The 25053-nt window shown below is 39.9% G+C and overlaps 1 protein-coding gene across 3 annotated transcripts in view; it reads left to right on the top strand.

Annotated features, from left to right (window-relative positions):
- GRIP1 (glutamate receptor interacting protein 1) overlaps positions 1–25053 on the top strand; it is a 481467-nt gene that overhangs the window by 218918 nt on the left and 237496 nt on the right. For all 3 annotated transcript variants that reach the window (XM_055085186.1, XM_024122731.3, XM_055085185.1), the window contains exon 2: positions 14191–14271. In XM_055085186.1, the coding sequence (XP_054941161.1) occupies positions 14191–14271 (81 nt within the window). The remainder of the gene's footprint in view (positions 1–14190; positions 14272–25053) is intronic.

Genomic DNA, 25053 nt, shown 5'->3' with positions numbered 1-25053 from the left:
TCTCCCTTTGCGGAGCGCAGGCTCCGGACGCGCAGGCTCAGCGGCCATGGCTCACGGGCCCAGCCGCTCCGCGGCATGTGGGATCTTCCCGGGCCGGGGCACGAACCCGTGTTCCCTGCATCGGCAGGCGGACTCTCAACCACTGAGCCACCAGGGAAGCCCATCTTTTTAAATTATGGTTTTCTCTGGGTATATGCCCAGTAGTGGGATTGTTGGGTCATATGGTAATTCTATTTTTAGTTTTTTAAGGAACCTCCATACTGCTCTCCATAGTGGCTGTATCAGTTGACATTCCCACCAACAGTGCAAGAGGGTTCCCTTTTCTCCACACCATCTCCAGCATTTGTTGTTTGTGGATATTCTGATGATGCCCACTCTAACTGGTGTGAGGTGATACCTCATTGTAGTTTTGATTTGCATTTCTCTAATGATTAGTGATGTTGAGCAGCTTTTCATGTGCTTCTTGGCCATCTGTATGTCTTCTTTGGAGAGATGTCTATTTAGATCTTTTGCCCATTTTTGGATTGGGTTGTTTGTTTTTTTAATATTGAGCTGCATGAGCTGTTTATATATTTTGGAGATTAATTCTTTGTCCTTTGATTCGTTTGCAAATATTTTCTTCCATTCTGAGGGTTGTCTTTTCATCTTGTTTATGGTTTCCTTTGCTTTGCAAAAGCTTTTGAGTTTCATTAGGTCCAATTTCACCACTTATTGAAGAGACTGTCTTTTCTCCACTGTATATCCTTGCCTCCCTTGTCATGATTAGTTGACCATAGGTGCATGGGTTTATCTCTGGGCTTTCTATTCTGTTTCATTGATCTATATTTCTGTTTTTGTGCCAGTACCATTTTGTCTTTGTAGTACAGTCTGAACTCAGGGAGTCAGATTCCTCCAGCTCTGTTTTTTTCCCTCAAGACAGCTTTGGCTATTCGGGGTCTCTTGTGTCTACATACAAATTTAAACATTTTTTGTTCTAGTTCTGTAAAAAATGCCATTGGTTATTTGATAGGGATTGCATTGAATCTGTAGATTGCTTTGGGTAGTAGAGTCATTTTCACAATATTGATCTTCCAATCCAAGAACATGGTATTTCTCTCCATCTGTTTGTTATCATCTTTAATTTCTTTCATCAGTGTCTTATAGTTTTCTGCATACAGGTCTTTTGTCTCCCTAGGTAGATTTATTCCTACGTATTTTATTCTTTTTGTTGCAGTAGTAAATGGGAGTGTTTCCTTAATTTCTCTTGCAGATTTTTCATCATTAGTGTATAGGAATGCAAGAGATTTCTGTGCATTAATTTTGTATCCTGCAACTTTACCAAATTCTAGTAGTTTTCTGGTGGCATCTTTAGGATTCTCTACATATAGTATCATGTCATCTGCAAACACTGACAGTTTTACTTCTTTTTTCCAATTTGTATTCCTTTTATTTCTTTTTTTGCTCTGACTGCCGTGGCTAGGACTTCCAAAACTATGTTGAATAATAGTGGTGAGAGTGGACATCCTTGTCTTGTTCCTGGTCTTAGAGGAAATGCTTTCAGTTTTTCACCATTGAGAATGATGTTTGCTGTAGGTTTGTCGTATATGGCCTTTATTATGTTGAGGTAGGTTCCCTCTGTGTCCGCTTTCTGGACAGTTTTTATCATAAATGGGTGTTGAATTTTGTCAGAAACTTTTTCTGTATCTGTTGAGATGATCATATGGATTTTCTTCTTCAATTTGTTAATATGTTGTATCAGATTGATTGATTTGCATATATTGAAGAATCCTTGCATCCCTGCAATAAATCCCATTTAGTCATGGTTTATGATCCTTTTAATGTGCTGTTGAATTCTGTTTGCTAGTATTTTGTTGAGGATTTTTGCATCTATATTCATCAATGATATTAGTCTGTAATTTTCTTTCTTTGTAGTATCTTTGTCTGGTTTTGGTTTCAGGGTGATGGTGGCCTCATAGAATGAGTTTGGGAGTGTTCCTTCCGATGCAGTTTTGTGGAAGAGTCGAGAAGGATGGATGTTAGCTCTTCTCTAAATGTTTGATAGAATTCACCTGTGAAGCCATCTGGCCCTGGACTTTTGTTTGTTGGAAGATTTTTAATCACAGTTTCAATTTCATTACTTGTGATTTGTCTGTTCATATTTTCTATTTCTTCCTGGTTCAGTCTTGGAAGGTTATACCTTTCTAAGAATTTGTCATTTTCTTCCAGGTTGTCCATTTTATTGGCATAGAGTTGCTTGTAGTCGTCTCTTCGGATGCTTTGTATTTCTGCAGTGTCTGTTGTGACTTCTCCTTTTTCATTTCTAATTTTATTGATTTGAGTCCTCTCCCTCTTGATGAGTCTGGCTAATGGTTTATCAATTTTGTTTATCTTCTCAAAGAACCAGCTTTTATTTTTATTGATCTTTGCTATTTTCTTTGTTTCTATTTCATTTATTTCTGCTCTGATCTTTATGATTTCTTTCCTTCTGCTAACTTTGGAGTTTTTTTATTCTTCTTTCTCTACCTCCTTTAGGTGTAAGGATAGATTGTTATTTCAGATTTTTCTTGTTTCTTGAGATAGGCTTATATTGCTATAAACTTCTTCTTAGAACTGCTTTTGCTGCATCCCATAGGTTTTAGATTGTCGTGTTTTCATTGTCATTTGTCTCTACGTATTTTTTGATGTGATTTGATTGATTTCTTCAGTGATCTCTTCGTTATTTGGTAACATATTGTTTAGCCTACATGTGTTTGTGCTTTTTACGTTTTTTTCCCTGTAATTCATTTCTAATCTCATAGAGCTGTGGTCAGAAAAGATGCTTGATATGATTTCAGTTTTCTTAAATTTACCAAGGCTTCATTTGTGACCCAAGATGTGATCTATCCTGGAGAATGTTCCGTGTGCACTTGAGAAGAAAGGGTAATCTGCTCTTTTTGGATGGAATGTCCTATAAATATCAATTAGATCTATCTGGTCTATTGTGTCATTTAAAGCTTGTGATTCCTTATTAATTTTCTGTTTGGATGATCTGTCCATTGGTGTAAGTGACGTGTTAAAGTCCACCACTATTGGGCTACCCTGGTGGCGCAGTTGTTGGGTGTCCGCCTGCCGATGCAGGGGACGCGGGTTCGTGCCCCGGTCTGGGAGGATCCCACATGCCGCGGAGTGGCTGGGCCCGCGGGTCGTGGCCGCTGAGCCTGCGCATCCGGAGCCTGTGTTCCGCAACAGGAGAGGCCACAGCAGTGAGAGGCCCGTGTACTGCAAAAAAAATAATAAAATAAAACAAAAAAATAAAGTCCCCCACGATTGTGTTACTGTCGATTTCCTCTTTTACAGCTGTTAGCAGTTGCCTTATGTTTTGAGGTGCTCCTATGTTGGGTGCATATATATTTATAATTGTTATATCTTCTTCTTGGATTGATCCCTTGATCATTATGTAGTGTCCTTCCTTGTCTCTTGTGACATTCTTTATTTTTGAGTCTATTTTATCTGATATGAGTATTGTTACTCCAGCTTTCTTTTGACTTCCATTTGCATGGAATATCGTTTTCCATCCCCTCACTTTTAGTCTGTATGTGTCCCTAGGTCTGTAGCAGGTCTCTTGTAGACAGCATATATATGGGTCTTGCTGTTGGTTGGAGCATCTAATTCATTCACGTTTAAGGTAATTATTGATATGAACGTTCCTGTTACCATTTTCTTAATTGTTTGGGGTTTGTTTTTTTAGGTCCTTCTCTTATGTTCCCCACTTAGAGAAGTTCCTTTACCATTTGTTGTAGAGCTGGTTTGGTGGTGCTGAATTCTCTTAGCTTTTGCTTGTCTGTAAAGCTTTTGATTTCTCCGTCGATTGTGAATGAGATCCTTGCTGCATAGAGTAATCTTGGTTGTAGGTTCTTCCCTTTCATCACTTTAAGTATGTCATGCCACTCCCTTCTGCCTTGTAGAGTTTCTGCTGAGAAATCAGCTGTTAACCTTATGGGAGTTCCCTTGTATGTTATTTGTTGTTTTTCCCTTGCTGCTTTCAATAATTTTTCTTTGTCTTTAATTTTTGCCAGTTTGACTACTACGTGTCTCAGCGTGTTTCTCCTTGGGTTTATCCTGTATGGGACTCTCTGCGCTTCCTGGACTTGGGTGGCTATTTCCTTTCCCATGTTAGGGAAGTTTTCGACTATGATCTCTTCAAATATTTTCTCGGGTCCTTTCTCTCTTTGCCTTCTGGAACCCCTATAATGCAAATGTTTGTGTGATTAATGTTGTCTCAGAGGTCTCTTAGGCTGTCTTCATTGCTTTTCATTCTTTTTCCTTTATTCTGTTCTGCAGCAGTGAATTCCACCATTCTGTCTTCCAGGTCACTTATTCGTTCTTCTGCCTCAGTTATTCTGCTATTGACTCCTTCTAGTGTATTTTTCATTTCAGTTTTTGTATTGTTCATCTCCGTTTGTTTGTTCTTTAATTCTTCTAGGTCTTTGTTAAGTCTTCTGGGTTTTCTAGGTCTTGCATCTTCTCAATATTTGCGTCCATTCTTTTTCCGAGGTCCTGGATTATCTTCACTCTCATTATTCTGAATTCTTTTTCTGGAAGGTTGCCTATCTCCACTTCATGTAGTTGTTTTTCTGGGGTTTTATCTTGTTCCTTCCTCTGGTACATAGCCCTCTGCCTTTTCCTCTTGTCTATCTTTCTGTGAATGTGGTTTTCATTCCACAGGCTGCAGGATTGTAGTTCTTCTTTCTTCTGCTGTCTGCCCTCTAGTAGATAAGGCTACCGTAGAGGCTTGTGCAAGTTTCCTGATGGACAGACTGGTGTTGGGTAGAACTGGCTGTTGCTCTGGTGGGCAGAGCTCAGTAAAACTTTAATCCGCTTGTCTGCTGGTGGGTGGGGCTGGGTTCCCTCCCTGTTGGTTGTTTGGCCTGAGGCAACCAACCCAACACTGGAGCCTACCTGGGCTCTTTGGTGGGGCTAATGGCGGACTTTGGGTGGGCTCACACCAAGGAGCACTTCCCAGAACTTCTGCTGCCAGTGTCCTTGTCCCCATGGTGAGCCACAGCCACCCCCTGCCTCTGCAGGAGACCCTCCAACACTAGCAGGTAGGTCTGGTTCAGTCTCCCTTGGGGTCACTGCTCCTTCATCTGGGTCCCGATGTGCACACTACTTTGTGTGTGCCCTCCAAGAGTGGAGTCTCTGTTTTCCCCAGTCCTGTCGAAGTCCTGCAATCAAATCCCGCTAGCCTTCAAAGTCTGATTCTCTAGGAATTCCTCCTCCCCTTGCAGGACCCCCAGGTTGGGAAGCCTAACGTGGGGCTCAGAACTTTCACTCCAGTGGGTGGACTTCTGTGGTATAAGTGTTCTCCACTTTGTGGTCACCCACCCAGTGGTTATGGGATTTGATTTTATTGTGATTGTGCCCCTCCGGCTGTCTCATGTGGCTTCTCCTTTGTCTTTGGATGTCTTTTTTGGTGAGTTCCAGTGTCTTCCTGTCTATGATTGTTCAGCCGTTTTCCTCGGTTGGCATTCTTTTTAGCTGTAATATTTAGTCCCTGAAATGGTGATGTGATTGTGATTAATATAATTTTAGAGGACATTCTGTCAGTGTGAAGAAGCCACCATACATTCGTTTTTAAAATGAAGTTTTGCTCTGTTTGAATGTTTTTTAATGTTCAGAATCAAAAGACCTGGTCCCCTTTAAGAATATAGAGCACATCAGTGTCAAAATGAGAAAACTGTAAGGAAACCTGCAGAGTAAAGGATAGGCAATGATGCCATGCAGATGCAAAACAAATAACAAAAGAGAGGAGAGAAGTAGAAGGTTGGAGTAGGGGGAATCATCTCTTCATAGGAAAGGGACTGTAATGCTGGGTCCCGATGTGCACACTACTTTGTGTGTGCCCTCCAAGAGTGGAGTCTCTGTTTTCCCCAGTCCTGTCGAAGTCCTGCAATCAAATCCCGCTAGCCTTCAAAGTCTGATTCTCTAGGAATTCCTCCTCCCCTTGCAGGACCCCCAGGTTGGGAAGCCTAACGTGGGGCTCAGAACTTTCACTCCAGTGGGTGGACTTCTGTGGTATAAGTGTTCTCCACTTTGTGGTCACCCACCCAGTGGTTATGGGATTTGATTTTATTGTGATTGTGCCCCTCCGGCTGTCTCATGTGGCTTCTCCTTTGTCTTTGGATGTCTTTTTTGGTGAGTTCCAGTGTCTTCCTGTCTATGATTGTTCAGCCGTTTTCCTCGGTTGGCATTCTTTTTAGCTGTAATATTTAGTCCCTGAAATGGTGATGTGATTGTGATTAATATAATTTTAGAGGACATTCTGTCAGTGTGAAGAAGCCACCATACATTCGTTTTTAAAATGAAGTTTTGCTCTGTTTGAATGTTTTTTAATGTTCAGAATCAAAAGACCTGGTCCCCTTTAAGAATATAGAGCACATCAGTGTCAAAATGAGAAAACTGTAAGGAAACCTGCAGAGTAAAGGATAGGCAATGATGCCATGCAGATGCAAAACAAATAACAAAAGAGAGGAGAGAAGTAGAAGGTTGGAGTAGGGGGAATCATCTCTTCATAGGAAAGGGACTGTAATGGAGCAGCTCGCTGCCTCTGCCTCCTGCCTTCAAGCTCAAATCGTGCTTGCTCCCTTCTGATTTAAACCTGGTTGTGTGGACCACTTTACCCCAGTAGGGAAGGAGATGAAATTAGTTTATTCTAAAAAAACTCATGCCAAAGCAATGGAGCTAAAGTCTATGTAGCATCCAGAAGCCTCTGACTCTAGGAGAGACTAAGGGTGTATTTTTCATTTGCCCTAGAAAAACAGGGTCATTTTAATCAGGAATTAAGAACTATTTCAGATTGCAGAGGAATATTTGGCCATATCATTGAGTTTGCATTTCTTTAAATTACGCAGGGCCTTGTGCTTGTAGTTATACCTTGTCTTAATAAGTAGAGAAAGACAGAATTAAGATCTATGATCAAAACCATGTGACAGCTAGTCTTCAGGAAATCTTGCTTAAATTTTAGAGTATGCCATCAAACCAGCAAGGCAGCAAACTGAACTGGAGGTCTAATGTCAAAAAGAGAGAAACATATTATCTCTGGCTGCTTTTTTGCTCCATTGTCAATCTCTGTCACTACTACAAAACTGACAATGGAGCAAAAAAGCAGCCAGAGATAATATGCAAATTAATAGCTGTAGCTCTGTGCATATGTACTCCTGTTTTCTAACAAGGACGAGTTGCATTGTCTTAGGGCCGTGGTTTGTCAGCTGTTTTCAAGAGTCAAGATGCTTCTTTGTTTCCCAGTTTCTGAGTTTTACATCATTAGTATATGTTGAATTTATCAAATGCTTTTTTTCTGAATATTCTGTGATAATAGTTCTCTTTATCTCCTTCGTTCTGGGAATTTTCTGAATTGCAGCAACTGATTTTCAAATGTTAACAAGAATTTGAAAAAGAATAGATACATGTATATGTATAACTGAATCACTTTGCTGTACACATGAAACTATCACAACATTGTTAACTATACTTTAATATAAAATAAAAAGTTTAAAAAAATAAAAAAATTCTCACTATGGCTTTTGTAAATTTATTAAAAATAAAATGTATGCCTGGAGTATAACCCAACTGAATGTGATGAATTATTTGTCTTTTTAAAAAATTTTTTAAAGATTTGGTTTTTAAAATATATTGTCAGTTTTTCTTATTTTTTGTTTTGTTTTGTTTTAGATGTACTCTGCTGTAATTTTTCTTCCTTGTAATATTTTTGTCTTACTTTTCTACCAAGACCATGTTGCTCAAACTTACCAAAAAAAAAAAAAAAAAAAAGAGAGAGAGAGAGAGAAACAGTCAATCTGTAATATGTTCCTGCTGGGCTGGGATAAAATGTTCACAAGACCCAAGTACTGGAAAGATTATGGTCCCACACCACACAAAACTTCCAGACTAGCTGAAAATTAACATTGCCTGTTTCTTGATTTTTCTGATTGCAAAATTCTGCATTAATTCATCACAGTGGAGCTACCTTTCTCCTACTGGGTCCCACCCTAAGCCTGTGCTCATTTTGCCCCTCAGCTAATGAACCACATGCTCCAGTCTCAAACCTATGACATAATAAGGATTCCTCCATCACCATTCATTAATGGTGAATATAAAATTGGATATAAGATATGAATCTTATTATCTTATATCCACTTTCTTAGTTTGAACATAGTAGGCACTAAAATTTGTGGAATGTAATTGAATTCTAGGGACAGATTATTTCCTTCACAATGGATTTCATTTTGTTCATTCACGAAAAACAGTTTTCTTCTGCGTTTGTAACGATGTGCATGAACGTTGTGGCATGAGCTGGCTGTCTCCCTCCCTGCTGCTAGGAAATGGTCATACTGTTTAATTGCACAAAATGCCTTTTTTTTCCCTAATCAAGAAGTTGACGGCTTCCCTGGTGGTGCAGTGGTTGAGAGTCCGCCTGCTGATGCAGGGGATATGAGTTCATGCCCCGGTCCGGGAATATGCCACATGCCGCGGAGCGGCTAGGCCCGTGAGCCATGGCCGCTGAGCCTGCGCGTCCAGAGCCTGTGCTCCGCAACAGAAAAGGCCACAACAGTGAGAAGCCTGCGTACCGCAAAAAAAAAAAAAAAAAAAAAAAAAGTTGAGGGGTTTTCTGGCTTAGCAGGCGCCTCAATTGTGCATAATTAGTTGCTAGGAATTGTTTAGCATAGGCTGATTAGTCTCAGCCAAAGGAAATTAATTTTTTTTTTTCAATAAAGCCCTGAAAACAGCTAGAGATTCTTGAAACCATAGTCATATTCGGTTTCTCTGGGAAGCCCAGACTCTGGGAATGGGAGAAGCAGAAGATGGAGACAAGGACCAGCCTGATGACACATGGATGCTATTTGATGCCAGGCAACCATTCAAGGTTATGAGAACATGAGGGGACATGAGTCCATTCCTCCAGATGGGTTTCTCCCAACTCCAGCATGGGCTTTGGTTGTGATGCAGAATGAAACCTTGCTTCTTAGGTGCCTGCCATTTGCTTTCCAAGTTTGTAAATACCAGCTTCACTCGGAACATGTAATCAAAACAAATGATCTGTGTTTGCCCCTCCTGTGTTTGGCACATAAGGAGAGTGGCCAAATTAGGGAAAATGAGAGGGATAGATGGGTCCCCGCCATTGTTCCACTTCTGTTTTAAGTACATGCTTGACTAAGCCCTTTCTGTGTCTCTGTCACAGTGTCGATTCTCCATTTAATGGAGGGCATTTTCCGTAGCCTCATGGGATGTCACCGTAAAGGGGACCCATGCTCTTTCTTGTTATGACCAATGGCAAGGGGCAGCCATCGTATGTGACAGTGATTATCTAGCTGCTAAGATGTCATGTTAAAAGGCTGACAGTTCTCATACCCTGAGGTGCCCAAGATGATTACTTGCAGCATTCACTTCAGTGAGCAGTGACTCACTAGCTCAATGCCTCCTTTGCCCCTATGGTGACTTTCCCTAAGGATCCCTTGTTAACATGATCCACCATCAAAGTCAAGGTTGGGCATCTGGTATGAAAATCAGAATTCTTTTGTTTAAAGGCATTATGTTAAAGGTTGTTTGATAAACCTTTCTGTAGTCTGAACGAAAATTAAAGGAAATATATTTTCATATTAACTTTATAAAGAGTCACAGATTTTGAACATACAATAGGGCAATACTTAATAGCTGTTAGGTGGTGATGTGGCTTTAAAAGCAATAGGGTGTAAACCTAGAAAATGAAATCAGAAGGAGGAGGCAGGATAGCTCATAACTAATGTTTGACTTTCTTCAGTTTGCTTATTTACAATAAATGCTCTAGTTTGAAAAGTTAAATGCAGTCTAATCATCTATCAGCAAATATTTAATGAATGCATACTATGAGTCAGGCACTGTTCTAGAGATATTATCTATAGATTGATTCCGTTCTTTGTTATTTGAGCTATTTTTTAATTCACTTATGTAATTAGATGGAACTGGAAAGTCTATTTAGTGTCTTCCTGATAAATCAAAGAAGTATTACCATAGATCTTATAATTCACTGAAACTTTTGAGGCCTTTACTGAGGAACAGTGAATTGTATTGGCATTTATTTTATTTATTTTATTTATTTAATTGACGTATAGTTGATTTACAATGTGCTAATTTCTGCTGTATAGCAAAGTGACTCAGTTATACACATATATACATTCTTATTTTATATTATTTTCCATTATGATTTGTCCCAGGAGATTTGGATATAGTTCCCTGTGCTATACAGTAGGACCTTGTTTATCCATTCTAAATGTAATAGTTTGCATCTACTAACCCCAAACTCCCAGTCCATCTCTCTCCCTCCCCCCACCCCTTGGCAACCACAAGTCTGTTCTCTATGTCTGAGAGTCTGTTTTTGTTTTGTAGATTTGTGCCATATTTTAGATTCCACATATAAGTGATATCATATGATATTTGTCTTTCTCTGTCTGACTTCACTCAGTATGACAATCTCTAGGTCCATCCATGTTGCTGCAAATGGCATTATTTCATGCATTTTTATGGCTGAGTAATATTCCATTGTATATATGTGCCACATCTTCTTTATCCATTCCTCCATTGATGGACATTTAGGTTGCTTCCATATCCTGGCTATTGTAAATAGTGCTGTAGTGAACATTGGGATACATGTATCTTTTCGAATTACAGTTTTCTCCAGATATATTCCCAGGAGTGGGATTGCTGGATCACATGGTAGCTCTATTTTTACTTTTTTTTAAGGAACCTCCATACTGTTCTCCATAGTGGCTGTTCCAACAGTGTAGGGGGGGGTCCCTTCTCTCCACACCTTCTCCACCATTTGTTATTTGTAGACTTTTTAATGATGGCCATTCTGACCGGTGTGAAGTGGTACCTCATTGTACTTTTGATTTGCATTTCTCTAATAATTAATGATGTGGAGCATCTTTTCATGTGTATTGGCATTTATTTAAAATTTTTCTCTTCAAATAAGTGACCTTAAAGATATAAATTGGTTCTGCAGTACAATTTAAATTTACTTATTTTAGGCAAATAAGTATATGGAAGAGAGGGAAGTGAGATTTATCTATACACACAAAAGGAACTGGCTAAGATTGCTCATTTTTGTAGGCTTCTCCAAAGTAATTGACTTACGTGATGCCAGGTGTCTGCTGGAGTGGTGTGTCCAGTCACTTGCCTGTGTGGTGCTGAAATGTGTGATACCTGATAACCTATCAAATCTTGTTGTCTATCCAAGAGGAAATAACATAAGGAGGAAAGAGCACAGAAATAGGAATAAAATAAATTCAGTCTAGACTCATTCTAGATGCAGGTCCTTCTATAAATTTTCATCTCTGGGCCTCAAGTCCTGACTCTAAAATGAAAGCGTGGTCTAGAGCATCACTTATAATCATGAGATTCTAGTGATATATCTACAAATGGCCATTAAAGGACTTAGGAGAAAACTACCATGGAAGACTCCACAGCTCTCCATAACTGTCTGCTCCCCAGACATTCTTGCCCTTGAATATCCTATTATGGAGCCATCAGCCACTGATTCATTCAGTGTCTTCCCTGTGTTTCTATCTTCAGAGTTTGAATCAAGAATTGACTTTGCGTAAATCACATCAAGAGAATTGATGCGCATTCTCTGATGGGTGGGTTTTTGTAAAAGGCCTACGATGCCTCCTGGAGGTTTAAATTAAAGATATATTCTTAGGAAAAAGTTTCTTTAAAAGCAAATGTTAAAAGGTGCCATGCTGCTCTGTTGCTATGCTCTCCTTAACTCACGATGAATGTTGCCAAGATTCTGCCTCACTTCCATTAAGAATTATTGCTTTTACTCTGACTAACTTCGGTAAGCTATTCTCAGATAACATCAAACTTATTTCAGTCTGGTCCTTTGACCAATGCAAATTTTGACTTCTAGGTAATTGTCTACTTCCGCCTATGTTCAGCAAGGACACTCTTGATACTGAGAGGCTGGGAGCTGGGGAGTGGATAAGCAGAGGCTGGCCAGGTGGCCATCTATAATTCAGTTTCAACCTTTTAAGGATGTGTATAACTAGACTTCTCAGTTCTAAATCAAGGACATTGTTTTCAAATATAAATGAGAAAACAGTTTTACCAGGGTTGACTGCTTCTGTAATGCAAACTGGGTAAATTTCTAAAGACATGGCTCCTTAAAACAGAGCATCAAGTGCAAAACACCCCAGAGTCTCCTGGTCAAATCTCTTATTGCCCTTTAAGAAAATCCAACACTGAATTCAACCCAAGACTTTAAATGGCTGGACTCTAGACAAATTGAAAACTGAGGAAAGCCCTTAGGCTTCCAAGACGCTGTCCCTGAAACTGGTCGTTGTGATTGGTATCTCCTGGCTCAGTGCTCTGTACTCATAAATACACAGTTTCAAAGTTTTAGATAATAAAAGGAAATACATTTTTAAATTGGTTTTATAAAGAATCCAGATTTTAACATATAGTAAGTTTGTTTTAATGGGTGCTATATAAAGCATATTGCCTGGTTATTAAATCAACACTGTGAGAAAAGAGTTCAAATACTCAGGTGGGCATGGTATAGCAAAATGAAGACTTTTGTAGTATAATGCTTGCATTTTGTTTTGTGGTTTGTGATTCTACTCAAAATCACATTTGCAAAGAGAAGAGTCAGAGATCTAGGATACTGCTTCCTAAGCAAAAGTGACGCTGTTGAGTGTATTGGTATCTGAAAGTTGGTAGTTTATCTTTATGGCCGGAAGAATTTAAAGAATTATGTGACAAATGGAATAGAAACATGAAACAGCATGACTGCCATTTTTTAATTGCAGCTTACAGCAGTGTTAATCTTTCCTTTTTGTCATTGCTTACAAAGACCTTGTTAGTTTTATGGAAATCGTGAATCATTTCAACCAGAAGAACATCCTAAAGAGGAATCGTCGAGTTCCTCAATTTTGCAACACAAACTACTTAGTTGGGAGGATTATGTTTTCGGAGGACTAAGTCTTGTTGCTGAATTAAATCCTTGTTATATTTAATAGTTCGCCATGCACAATATAATGCTTTTTAATCCTTTAATGATTTCCTATCACAACAATAACAACAACAAACTAACCTGATAGTGTGGCCAGAAGTAACCTTTGGGTCATCCAGCTTGAGTAGATCTGCTAGGTAATTATTTTACATTATGTCTGCTCAGGCCATACACATTCTATTCTTGAAAATGTTTAAGGTTGTCGCTCAGACATCTCTTTTACTTTATACAAATGTCCCATGCAAACTAGAAAGAATACTTCCTTTCTATTTAATCCTGATATTTGCCATCCTAGATCATTATTCCTATATTCCAAGCCAGACTAAATCCTTTCCTAGATTAAAAAAAAAAAAACACACTTTACTTAGAATTTGATGGATCCATCACTTGTATGATTTTGTCACCTAGCGTTTTGCTCATTCATCTTCTTGCCTAACTGTCACAGGTATACTAAGCTTTAGTCCTTCTGTCTCTTCACTTGCTCTTTTTCTGGTTCTGCAAGTTATTTCCATATCTTTCTAAAAGAGGGCAAATCAACTCATTGCAATATATGTCTTCTTTTCCCAAACCATCCTTCCTTCCCTGTTCTTAACCTAGCTTCTCTGGTCTTACTCTGAATGTCCCTGTCCCTTTATTTTCCACTGGATGCCAGTTCATACTTCCAAGAGGAACCCACTAATTCTGTGTCTTTATTCCCCTGCAATACTAATACTCTGTCATCTGCTTCTCTGAAATATAACATTTCTTTTCATTTCCTTTGTTCTTCTACCTGTTTATTCTTAGCGCCCATTGAGCCACTTTATTCCTTCTTTGTCTTCTGGTTACTGATATTCACTGATACTTATTTATCAATGAATATAGGTGACAGGCAAAAAATCTGTGTACTGTATTTACAAACTTCTTACCATTCTATGCCTTCATGTGCATTATAGCGTGATCCTGACAATCCTAAGAGGTGGATGAAAAAGTATATCCCTCTTTCATAGGAGAGGAAACTGATGTTCAGAGCATTTTAAATGACTTGACCTTGTCCTATGGCTAACCCAAGGTTAGGACCCAGGTCTACAGACTCTTTCTGTTGTATCATATCACCTCTCTCTGGCAGAAGGATTGCAGTCCATTGAAAAATCTTCACTACATTAGAAACTGGATGGAAATTAACCAAACCCTTCATTGTACCTTTGCAGATGAGAGTCCCTACACTAAATCCGCCAGCCAGACAAAGCCGCCTGATGGAGCATTGGCTGTGAGGAGACAGAGCATCCCAGGTTAGACCAGACTGTTGGATTTTTCAGCTGTTTTACTTTTGAACCCTGTTATTTGGTGATCCTAAATAGTTCCAACTTGGTAAAAAAAAAAAAAAAATGCTATTTCATAGGGTGGAGACTGCATTCTACACAACTTGTTCAAACAATGTTCATGAAAGCTAGACTCTGGAAAAGCTTGCAAACTTGTGAAAATTCATCTTGTGTGCAAATCCTTTGTAAAATGACTTGAATTTATATCAGCTCTCACTCATTGACTTACTTTCACCTCTGATTTCAGGGGATGATTCTCACAGCAGCATCTATCCCTTTACTGAGACAAACCCGGCATAACAAAGTGGTTCAAAATTGCTGTGGCAGATCATATATATGCTGAATAACAAATTACTCTTTTCTTCTTGTCTTGTTGAACTTGGATTTACTTCCATCAAACAACTCTTGTAGAATTCTGGGACTTTGTTTCCTTAGGAAGCTGTGATTAGGTTCCTTGTAGTACAATAAATGATACCTATTTTTTTCAACAGAACATTTTCCAGAAATATCTTAAAATGTCTTTATCCCAAAACTTCCATATTTTGAAACTTTGAATTTGAGAATGACATAAACATTCTAAAATTAAAGGAGGAAGGAGATTCAAAATATTATTCAAACTTTATCTGAACTAGGTAATTTGTGGAAAGCCTCTTATGGTAGCAACTATACTTAAGAGAAGGATTAAAAGCATTAATACATTTAGAAATTTATCAAAATTAATGTCTTTCTATATTATATACAAGTAAATTGAGTACAGCTAAAGCTTAGCAACAGGATGCTAGAGTACAGTAGTTTAACAATCCAGGAGAAAGAAAGCAGTGTTTCCAATGTTAAATTGAATGGTTTGGCAAATCTGTCAGTGAAAGGGGAATTTTCCATTTGAATAAAGAGCAAGATGAGTCCAGTTTCTGCCCTGTTCATGATTATTATTTATTTTTATAAGAACTACATGTGGTTATTTTTATTCTTATTCTGAAGACTTAGACTCATAATGAAAGTACATGGCTTATAAAGAGGCATATTGTGAATGTTACCTATCCTTGTTTGTGTGCTTTGAAGATTCTAAAGTAATTTGAAATTTGTAATTAGATGGCATCACCCAGTGCTGAGATTTCTTCTATTCCATCCTATAAAATGTCATTCTTAGTGCTGATCACGTTTAGAAAAACTACTGCAATCAGCTATGTGCTGTGTTCTCTGCTTTCTCCTTGTCAGCAATAAGGAAGTACCCAAAGTTTGAAGCTCAAGAATGCCAGTTAACCATCAATTCCTTCTTGGCCTCTCTAATTAGCTGGTGCTCAGTACTCTGCTGGGAAGAGTTGAAGAGACTTCCCACTGTCCTTACCACTTTATGTGGTACTAAACAAAAGCACCAACTAGTCTCATGTTTTCCTTTCATGGGTTTTCTGGTGTTACATACTAAATTATAACACAGGTTTATGGGCCAGACTTTTCCTTAAAGTCAATAAGTAGTTTTTAATGTTACATGTTAGGTACAGAGAAGTTAATTATAATGCTTAGTTCATGACATACAGTGATTCTTCGTAATAGACGTTTTCCTTTTGTTCTTCCTCAGGTCAGTTTTTAAGTCACTGGAATCAGGAACCTTTTTTGTAGGCTTCAGGGGTTATTTTCCTGGAGTTTGAACAGGAACAAACACCCTTTTGTTCTCTCTTAGAAGGCAGCAGCCAGAAGGGTTGGGCGTCCTCAAAATCTTTTTAATTATTTAGAACAGCCCAAGAGAAAAAAAGAGTTCACCAGCCAGAAGGCTAAGAAAACGAAGTGATTAATAGCTGGTTAGGACTTACTGTTATATCTTAAGAAGAAAATTAGGGAACTTCTTGGAAACTGCTTCCTGACTGAGTTCTGACTCTTGGAGTTCTGAACCTTTACTGTCTTACCTAAAAATCCCCATTAATTCTTGTTCTGGCAAAAAAAAATAAAAGGGACTCTCCCCTGATCTTTGGCCAAATAGTTAAGTCAAAGGGAGATATAATCCAGCATCCAGAAATCTTAACCAGTCACCTACCATGGCAACCTTTATCCCTGTAAAGTCAGAGAGAGAGGGAAATGCGCAGAGACCTGGAAAATGCACACTGTTTATTATTTGCTGGAGCTTTAGCTGAAAAATCCCAAAGTGTCCTCCCGAGGAATTAAGGTGGACCCCGGGGAGCTAAAAGAGCAAAATCAAAGTTTACAGCCTTTTTTTCTTTCTCCTGTGCTTACCCCCCAACCTCACTTCCCTCAAAAGTATTATCACCACCCTGGTAGCAAGGAAAGATGTGTCTAAAGAAGAAATGCACCAAGGAACTGAAAAAGGCGTAAAGGAAAGCATGGCTCCTCTACTGGCCCCTGGATCTTCTCAGTGCAAAGGCACTTCTCAGGGCAGATTTTGGTGCCCCAATTCCTGGGGCCATTTTGGTGCCCCAATTCCTGGGCAGTAAGCAAACACCCGGAAGCTGAAATTTTAAAGGCGCTATGGCTTTTCCTCACATCTCTCCCCACTGATCCAATGATGGTGATTGAATTTGATCATTCATGTGAGCACTTTCTCTGATGGAAGGGGGGAGGTGTGAGGGAGGAAGAGTATAAGGTAGTGGAAGGCATTTTAAATCTCTCTATACACGTTTTTATGAAAGCTTAAGCTGTTCTTTGAAACTAATTCTATAGAGACCTGATGCTTCCTGGAATAAATATTTGTACACATATACATAGATAAGGTTTCTTAACATGGGTTCCACTATTTCCATGGCATAACAAAGAGTAACTTTTAATAATTCTGACCCAGAGAAGTAACCTTGAATGTTAACAAAAATATAATTTGCTTTTCATTCATATCAAAATCTACTACCACTGTCTAAACTCAAGATTGCTATAGCAGTTATTTTATAATCACAAGTCAAATATGTGTCCTTCATGAAATGACAATTCTAACTGTAAATCCTTTCGTCCCACTCCTCAAAAAAGGGAATGGATCAAACATCTTTTAGGAGCAAAATGCATTTGATTTGGATAAAGGGGAAATGCATTTTTCTTGTTACTTGGAAACTTGTCATTTTAATCATGTCTCTTATGGCATAATGTGTAAAAAATTTTTTAGTTCTCAAACAATGGAGATCAGAAGGCAGTGGAACACATGAAAAGTGCTAAAAGTAAACTGTCAAAAATCTTAAATTCAGCAAAACTATCTTTCAAAAATGAAGGTGAAATAATATTGTCAGATAAACAAAAACTGAGAGATTAGGATGCTAGAACACCTGCCTAACAGAAAATAATAAAGGAAGTTTTTCAAAGGGAACCAGAAATGGTTAAAAAAAAAAAAAAAGGTTAAAATTACAAATTCTACAAAAATATACTTGCTGTCCTTTCCTCTCACAGCTTCTTTAAAAGACAAATGATTATAAAAAGTAATAATTTTAAGGCTCCCCTGGTGGCGCAGTGGTTGAGAGTCCGCCTGCTGATGCAGGGGACACGGGTTCGTGCCCCGGTCTGGGAAGATCCCACATGCCGCGGAGCGGCTAGGCCCGTGAACCATGGCCGCTGAGCCTGCGCGTCCGGAGCCTGTGCTCCGCAACGGGAGAGGCCACAACAGTGAGAGGCCGGTGTACCACAAAAAAAAAAAAATAATTAAGGAGGCATATTTCAATCTCACTTCTGCTCATTTTTTTTTTCCAAGAGAAGATGAATTCCAAGTACAAAGCTATTTTGAACTAACAAATTCTACTATGCATCTATGATTATTAAAAAGAATCTGTTGGTCTGATCTTCCTTTATTTGAGAGATTACTGGTGAATCAAAGTTTGACCACCTGAGGGTTTGTCCAGATTATTACAGGATATCTGTATGATTCTTGGATTAGCATATTTTACAATAATTTGTGGCTTTAGCCGCTTAGAGATGAGGCATTTAATCATGTCTGTCTAATGTTCATGAACAGAAAAGACAGGATACTATACTAGACCTGAAGGCCTAGAGTTAGTGTATTATTTATTTGATTCACCTACTTTTTCCAGGTAGGATAGCTTTCTTTGTTTATGCTAGTCTTGACAAAGAATTCTGGGCAATTCACAAAAGCAGGAAGATGTCAAGTGTTCACACCCGTTGCATTTCCAAACTTCGGTGCCCCAGGAAAATTATCTTAACTCTGTAGCCAAAATGAGCCCTCAAAAGCTTGTGTGGGAATTTTTTTTCCTCCTAGAATATGAGAAAAGACATTTATCAATTTGGTCATAATTAAATGAAGATGATATGTCTTTCTTGCTTCTCACATTTGAGTATTTGCAGAGGGTGTACAGATATGGAGCTGAGAGTCTGAAATGCCCATTAGCCCAAGATGTATACACTCACGCTGTTTAGAATACATCCAGGAAGCATTGACACCTACTGAAAAATCAAAGTGTGGAAAATAATACGGTGCCCTTGGTATCACAGAGAAGCAGGCAACCTTGAATTAAGGGGGAAGGACAGGAATTTTGAAGGTTCTGCCCTCCCTGTTCAGCATTTTCCTCTTCGTTAACACACAATTTGATGCTTCATTGGTCTAAATTTTCATTATTATAGTAGATATATAGTGTGACATTTACAATAGGATTTTATAGCCCTAACACTCTTCAGGTGGATGAAGGGCATTTCCTCTGATTTTCGGGCCTGCTTTTCCTTCCTCTGTTTAGTTCCACCATTGAGCTGCTCCAAGAAATGGATGAGTCTCACAGATGGGAAACCAAACTCAGTTGACTCAAGCAAGTATGTCATGTCATACAAAGCACAGTGCTGCACAATGCATAAGTGTGTCAAATCGTCACATTGTACACTTTAAATGTCTTGCAATTCTGTCAATTACATAGAGAATTTCAAAGGCCAGAGGTCTCTCCCCCAAGTCTCATTTGTTCCTGTTTGAACAGAAAATGTCTGTGCGATCCTCTAACACCTAAAGAGAACGTTTGAGCACAATTTAACAATAAAATCGACAAGATGAGAGTGATTCATTCGAGAGCATGTGCTGCTTTAGAAAAAAGGCCACAAAAAATATGCAAAAATAGCTGGAGTCTGTAAATAGAGTGATGCAAAGCAGAACTTATTACTTCTTATGGCAGGTACGCATGAAGGATTTCCCCCCGAGAGCTGATCCACTTTGCTCTGTGGTACATCCTGAGTTCTCAAATAGAGCTGGGCAAAACGAGCAGCTTGATTTGTGTGTTCAGTGCTGCAGCTTTCATTAGCAATTCAGACACATGACAGTCTATTATGTTTGAACTTCTCTCCCACCTTAGTAAACACGGGTGAAATATAATGAAGTGGTACATAGGCAGCAAATGATTTTTAAACAATAGTTCTTCCAGCATGCAGTTTAGGGGAAATTATTTGTAATGAATTAGTCCTGTGCTTGGATATTCCCTGAGCCCCACTGTGTTACAGGAGTGGTGGCATTTGGTCAATGTCGTGCTCTGGGTACACGAAGTAATAAGAATGACTCTGACGACGGCCAGCACAGCTTCCCAGTGTCTGGAAACATTTTACAAGGAGGCTCAAGGAGATGTGCACAAGAGCCACAGGAGAAAGTCTTTTCTGTCTACTACTCTGGCACTGAAGAAAAATGAATTCTCCCGCTCCCCAAGTTAGGGAGACCTTCAGTTCAGGGTGTTTTAATTAAGTGACTTTAGAGAATTTGTCTGGGTGCAAGCTGTATGGATAAAGTAGATAACCAACAAGGACCTTCTGTGTAGCCCAGGGAACTCTACTCAATATTCTGTAATAACCTACACGGGAAAAGAATCTGAAAAAGAATGAATATATGTATATGTATAACTGAATCACTATGCTATACACCTGAAACTAACACAACATTGTAAATCAACTATACTCCAATAAATTTTTTTAAAAATAGTTGCTCTGCAAAAAAAATAAATAAAAGAGTTGTATGGATTGATTGGCACTAGGGAGAGAAAAGAACCATCTTACAAAGTTTAACGTAGAATAGAGCAGATGGGCTCATTAATACTCCTTTCTTATTAGGGCTGACATGACTTAGAACAGCCCCCAAATTTCAGTCGTGTCATCTTCATAATGTTTGTTATATATGTTTGTTCCACCTTGACTATAATTAATATGATTTTAAGTAAATGTAAATTGATTCACTTTTTTCCTTATCTTTATCCTAAGCTTTATTATCTTGAATTTGATATGCTAATTATATTTTTCTACTATAAGTTTTGAAAAATTGTAACTGAAATTTTTTTTTTTTAAGTTTGATGTGTTCCCTCAAATGCATCCATCAATGTTTACATACACTATACTTTGGGAAACAGTGGCTTGGAGTGAGATTCTTCTCCAAAGAAATGCCTTTGAGAACTTCAGTTTGTCAGTATATTGATGAGTAGTCGTTGATTTATAGTGCAGAAATGGGGCGTTTGAACGGGAGTGGAAGGCATTTGGAGCTTTTGCTATAAAATGGAAAGAAATACTGATAGCGAGGAGAGAGAACAATATTAACCCAAAGCCGAGGAAATAACAAGAATGCAATGATCACAAGAGTAACCTAATCTAGAAAGAGAGAGTGAGGGAAGCCATAGATAAATTATAAAAATACTGGTTGTCATTCATTTCATGCTGTGTTCCAAGTATTGGCCTAACCATTTTGATAAATAATGTTGCATTTCTTCCACAACACCTGCAGGAGCTAAGTTTTGTTCATTTCCCTCTAACAGTTGAGGGAACAAGTTCGGAGAGCTAAAATAACATGCCAAGGTCATAGGGCTAGAAAGTTGTGGACAAAATAAAATTTTATCTGAAATGCATTTAGATAACAATGAATTTCCACGAGAGTCCTGAGCAGTGAGTGAAAGGAGAAGGTGGTGAGAATTCTTAATGAGAATGAGGTGTAAAGACTGACTCCTAGTGGCCAATGGAGCCTCTGCTCTGAAGTAATGTAAGAAAATGTAAGGCGAACAGGAGCCTCTGAGTGTGGATGGCCTCTGTCTGTCCAAGTTGCAGAATCTATCTCAGTCATCACTGACTGTGCCCTTGATTACAGGTGGGTCAGTGAGTAGAGGCTGCGCTCATAGGGGTCATGCCATTATTTCTCTAAGTAACTGAGGGCTAGCAGACTGAGGAAGCAAGCTGGTAGTTTGCTTTAGGCTGTGCTGTCATTTATTCTATACATTTGTAATTTTCAAGGGAAAAAACTGAAATTGCCGAAGCAGGCTTTTAAATACTTGTTCTTGAACAGGTAACACCGTAACTCTCTGCTTTGTGTTTCCCTTCTAAAACCTTAGAATAATACAGAGTTTTAAGATAACACTGAATGAGTAAAATGAGTCACTTTGCTCTGTGGCAGAGCATTTCACCTGGCAAATAGATTTCTAAAATCAGTTCACATATATCTCCCATAATCCGATTCAATGAGTAAAGACTGACTCTGGGCAATGTGCTCAGTATATACATTTTCAATTCTCTTAATATTAAACATTCTTGGGCTTCCCTGGTGGCGTAGTGGTTGAGAATCTGCCTGCCGATGCAGGGGACACGGGTTCGTGCCCCGGTCCGGGAAGATCCCACATGCCACGGAGCAGCTGGGCCCGTGAGCCATGGCCGCTGAGCCTGCGCGTCCGGAGCCTGTGCTCCGCAGCGGGAGAGGCCACAGCAGTGAGAGGCCCGCGTACCGCCAAAAAAAAAAAAAAAAAAAAAAATTAAACTTTCTTGTACATTTCTAAGGACTCTTACTGAGCTAGATGGTAAACTGATGTTATGAAGATTTCTGCTTCAGAACCGGGGTGGGGAGGAAACTTTATAGCACCTGGGAAATCTTTTTCTCTTTAGGAGTTTGATTACTCCCCTGGTGCTTTCCTGCCTTCTGCATGTAAATGTAAACTGCTTACACATTGATTCCATGCATTTCACCCTTGCATATTTCACCGCATGGCCTTTATTTTTCCTCCAGCCAATCCTTTACTTGCTCCCTAAGTCCATTATAACTAAAATGATCCTCTCTCATTTTTTATATGTTCCTAGTAGTGTTCCAGAAGCTAGCAGTATCCTACAAGCCTCTGTCCTCCTGGAGTTGGCATGCTAGTGGGGAGACTGACATTCAACAAGCACTGACTGCCTAACATAAGGTCAGGCTGTGCTAAGTGCAGTAAAGTGAAATAAACTAGTATAAGGTGTAGAGACTGGTGGGCAGAAAGACCTGGACTCTGTGTTTGGAAAGAAAGTCAAGGATAGCCTCAATCAGGCTGTTGTTCTCTCTCCTCGCTATCAGTATTTCTGAGTGAGCCTAAAAAGAGGGGTGAACCCATAATGGTCTGGGGGAAGAGGATTCTAGGCCAAAAAGAACAGCCAGTACAAAGGCCCTGAGGTCAGAACAAGCTTGGCTTGTTAAAGAAACTGAGAGAAGGCCAGCATGACCAGAAAGGATGAAACAATGCTGAGAGTGGCAACAGATGAGGTTGGCGAGAGAGAGAGAGAGAGAGAGAGACAAAGGTAGGTTCTGTAGAACTTGTAGCCAGGGTAAGAGCTTGAGTTTTATTCTTGGTGTGACAAGAAACCATTGCAAGGACTGAACAGTTGAGGTACTGATGCATTTCTTTTTAAATCTCTCTAGCGTCTATACGGAAAATAGACTTAAGGAGACAGGAGCAGAGACAGGGAGATCAGTTGCCATTGCACTATTTCATTCAAGAAATGATGGTGTCTTGGACTAGGATGATGGAGGTAGAGGTAGTAAAAATGGTCAAATTAGATGTGGAATGTGAGAGGAAGAGAGGAGTCTGGGGTGAGTCCAAGGGTTTTGCTCTTAACTGGGTAAGTAGTGATGCCATTTACTGAGACAGACCCTGAGGAAGAAATGGATCAGTGGAAGGGGGAAGTAGGGAACTCAGAGGAAAGGTCAGTGGAGATATAAATTTTGGAGCAATCAGTTTGTATTTATACCCTTGGGGATGAGGGATACCATCTTGGTAGTGCAGATAGGTGGAGATGGGGTCCGAGGTCTGAGCCTGGGGTTTCCAGCCTTCCGAGGTCAGCCATGAAGGAAGTTTCAGCAAAAGACTTGAAGAAACGGAGGCAGTAGGAGGAGAAGCAGGAGAATGTGGTGCCCTGGAATCCAAGTTAAGAACCACATGGGACCAAGGAGGGAGAAGAAAACTGAACCAAGTATTGATGATAAGATGAATAAGACAAGGACTGAGAACTGGCTAAAGGATTGTGTAAGAAGAGAGTTTGTAGTGGACCCTAACTAGAGAAGTTTCAGTGAAGTAGTGGGAGCAAAAGCCTGCTTTGAGTGGGCTGAGGTGAGAATAGGACCTAAGTAAACAGAGTCAGAGAATGTGCACAACTCTTTCAAAATTTCAAAAGACTTGGACTTCCCTGGTGGCGCAGTGGTTAAAAATCTGCCTGCCAATGCAGGGGACACGGGTTCGAGCCCCGGTCCCGGAAGATCCCAGGTGCCGCGGAGCGACTAAGCCCGTGCGCCACAACTACTGAAGCCCACACTGCAGAGCCCGCGAGCCACAACTACTGAGCCTACGAGCCACAACTACTGAAGCCCGCGCACCTAGAGCCCGTGCTCCGCAACAAGAGAAGCCACCGCAACGAGAGGCCCATGCACCGCAACGAAGAGTAGCCCCCGCTCGGCCGCGCGCAGCAGCGAAGACCCAATGCAGCCAAAAATAAATAAATTAATTTTTAAAAAGTTGTTTTTCAAAAGACTCTATCAAGAGGAGCAGAAAAACGGGACAGTAGCCGGAGGGGGCATGTGGTCTCGGGGAGGCTCCCTTTTTAAATACAGGAGAGGATACAGCGTGTTTGTGTGCTGATGTGGTTGATCTAGTGGAGTGGGAGAAATTGACGCAGGAGGGAAAGGGAATGAAGGCTAAAGCAAAACCTTTGAAGAGGCTCGAAGCGGGGCATCCAGCATGCAGTGGAGATGTCAGCAGGAGGGAAGGCGGACGAATCCAGAGGCACAAAGGCAGGAGGATTATGGTAGGTTTCCTGCTAAGAAGATATGTGAGTCCTCTTCTGACTGCTCCGTTTTCTTCTTGAAATAATAGGTGAGGTGATCACAGAGAGGAAGGAGGGGAAGGGGATGATACAGGCTTGTAGAGTGAGGAGGAGGTGTCATTTCAAAGGCTGGGAGAGTGGATTGCCTTGGGCAACGTCCAAGGATTACCCTGCAGCCTTGTAGATCCCTATCTAAATAGAACCCTCTTCTCTCTTAAAAACCTGACTTCTTCAGATCAAAAAGGGATGAAATGAACTTACACATCTGATGCTGATGCCGCACATCGTCCCCACATATCATATTCCATCTCCCCTTGGAGCTCTCCTACGGCTTCTACCTTTCATAAGCATTTCTTTTTGTGAACACCCAGAATATCGTGTGTTTTTATTAAACCTTCTGTCAGGTTAGCTCATCCTGTTTCAAGTCGCTCTGCAATTATTTTTCTGGGTTCTAGACTTTCCTCTAATTCAAGGTTACAGTCCCTTATATTCAAGAAAATGTTTCTTTATTTAAAGTTCTCCCACCAAGCTTTGCCCAGCAGGGTTCATAACTGGGTGCGGCCCATGGTTGTTGTATTAAAGACTTCTCTCATCACCTGCTTTAGGATCTGATCACTGTTATGCACCAAACCTTACAAAACACTGAGATGGAATGATGAAGCATGGCTTGTAGTACTCTTACTGGTCTTTCTCTTCCAAACACTGCCCATGCGCGCGCGCACACACACACACACACACACACACACACACACACACACA

The sequence above is a fragment of the Physeter macrocephalus genome, chromosome 6 (assembly GCF_002837175.3).
Source record: "Physeter macrocephalus isolate SW-GA chromosome 6, ASM283717v5, whole genome shotgun sequence".
Taxonomy (NCBI): Eukaryota; Metazoa; Chordata; class Mammalia; order Artiodactyla; family Physeteridae; genus Physeter; species Physeter macrocephalus.
The sequence above is the reverse complement of the archived record's forward strand: the minus strand, read 5'-3'. Positions and strand labels throughout refer to the sequence as shown.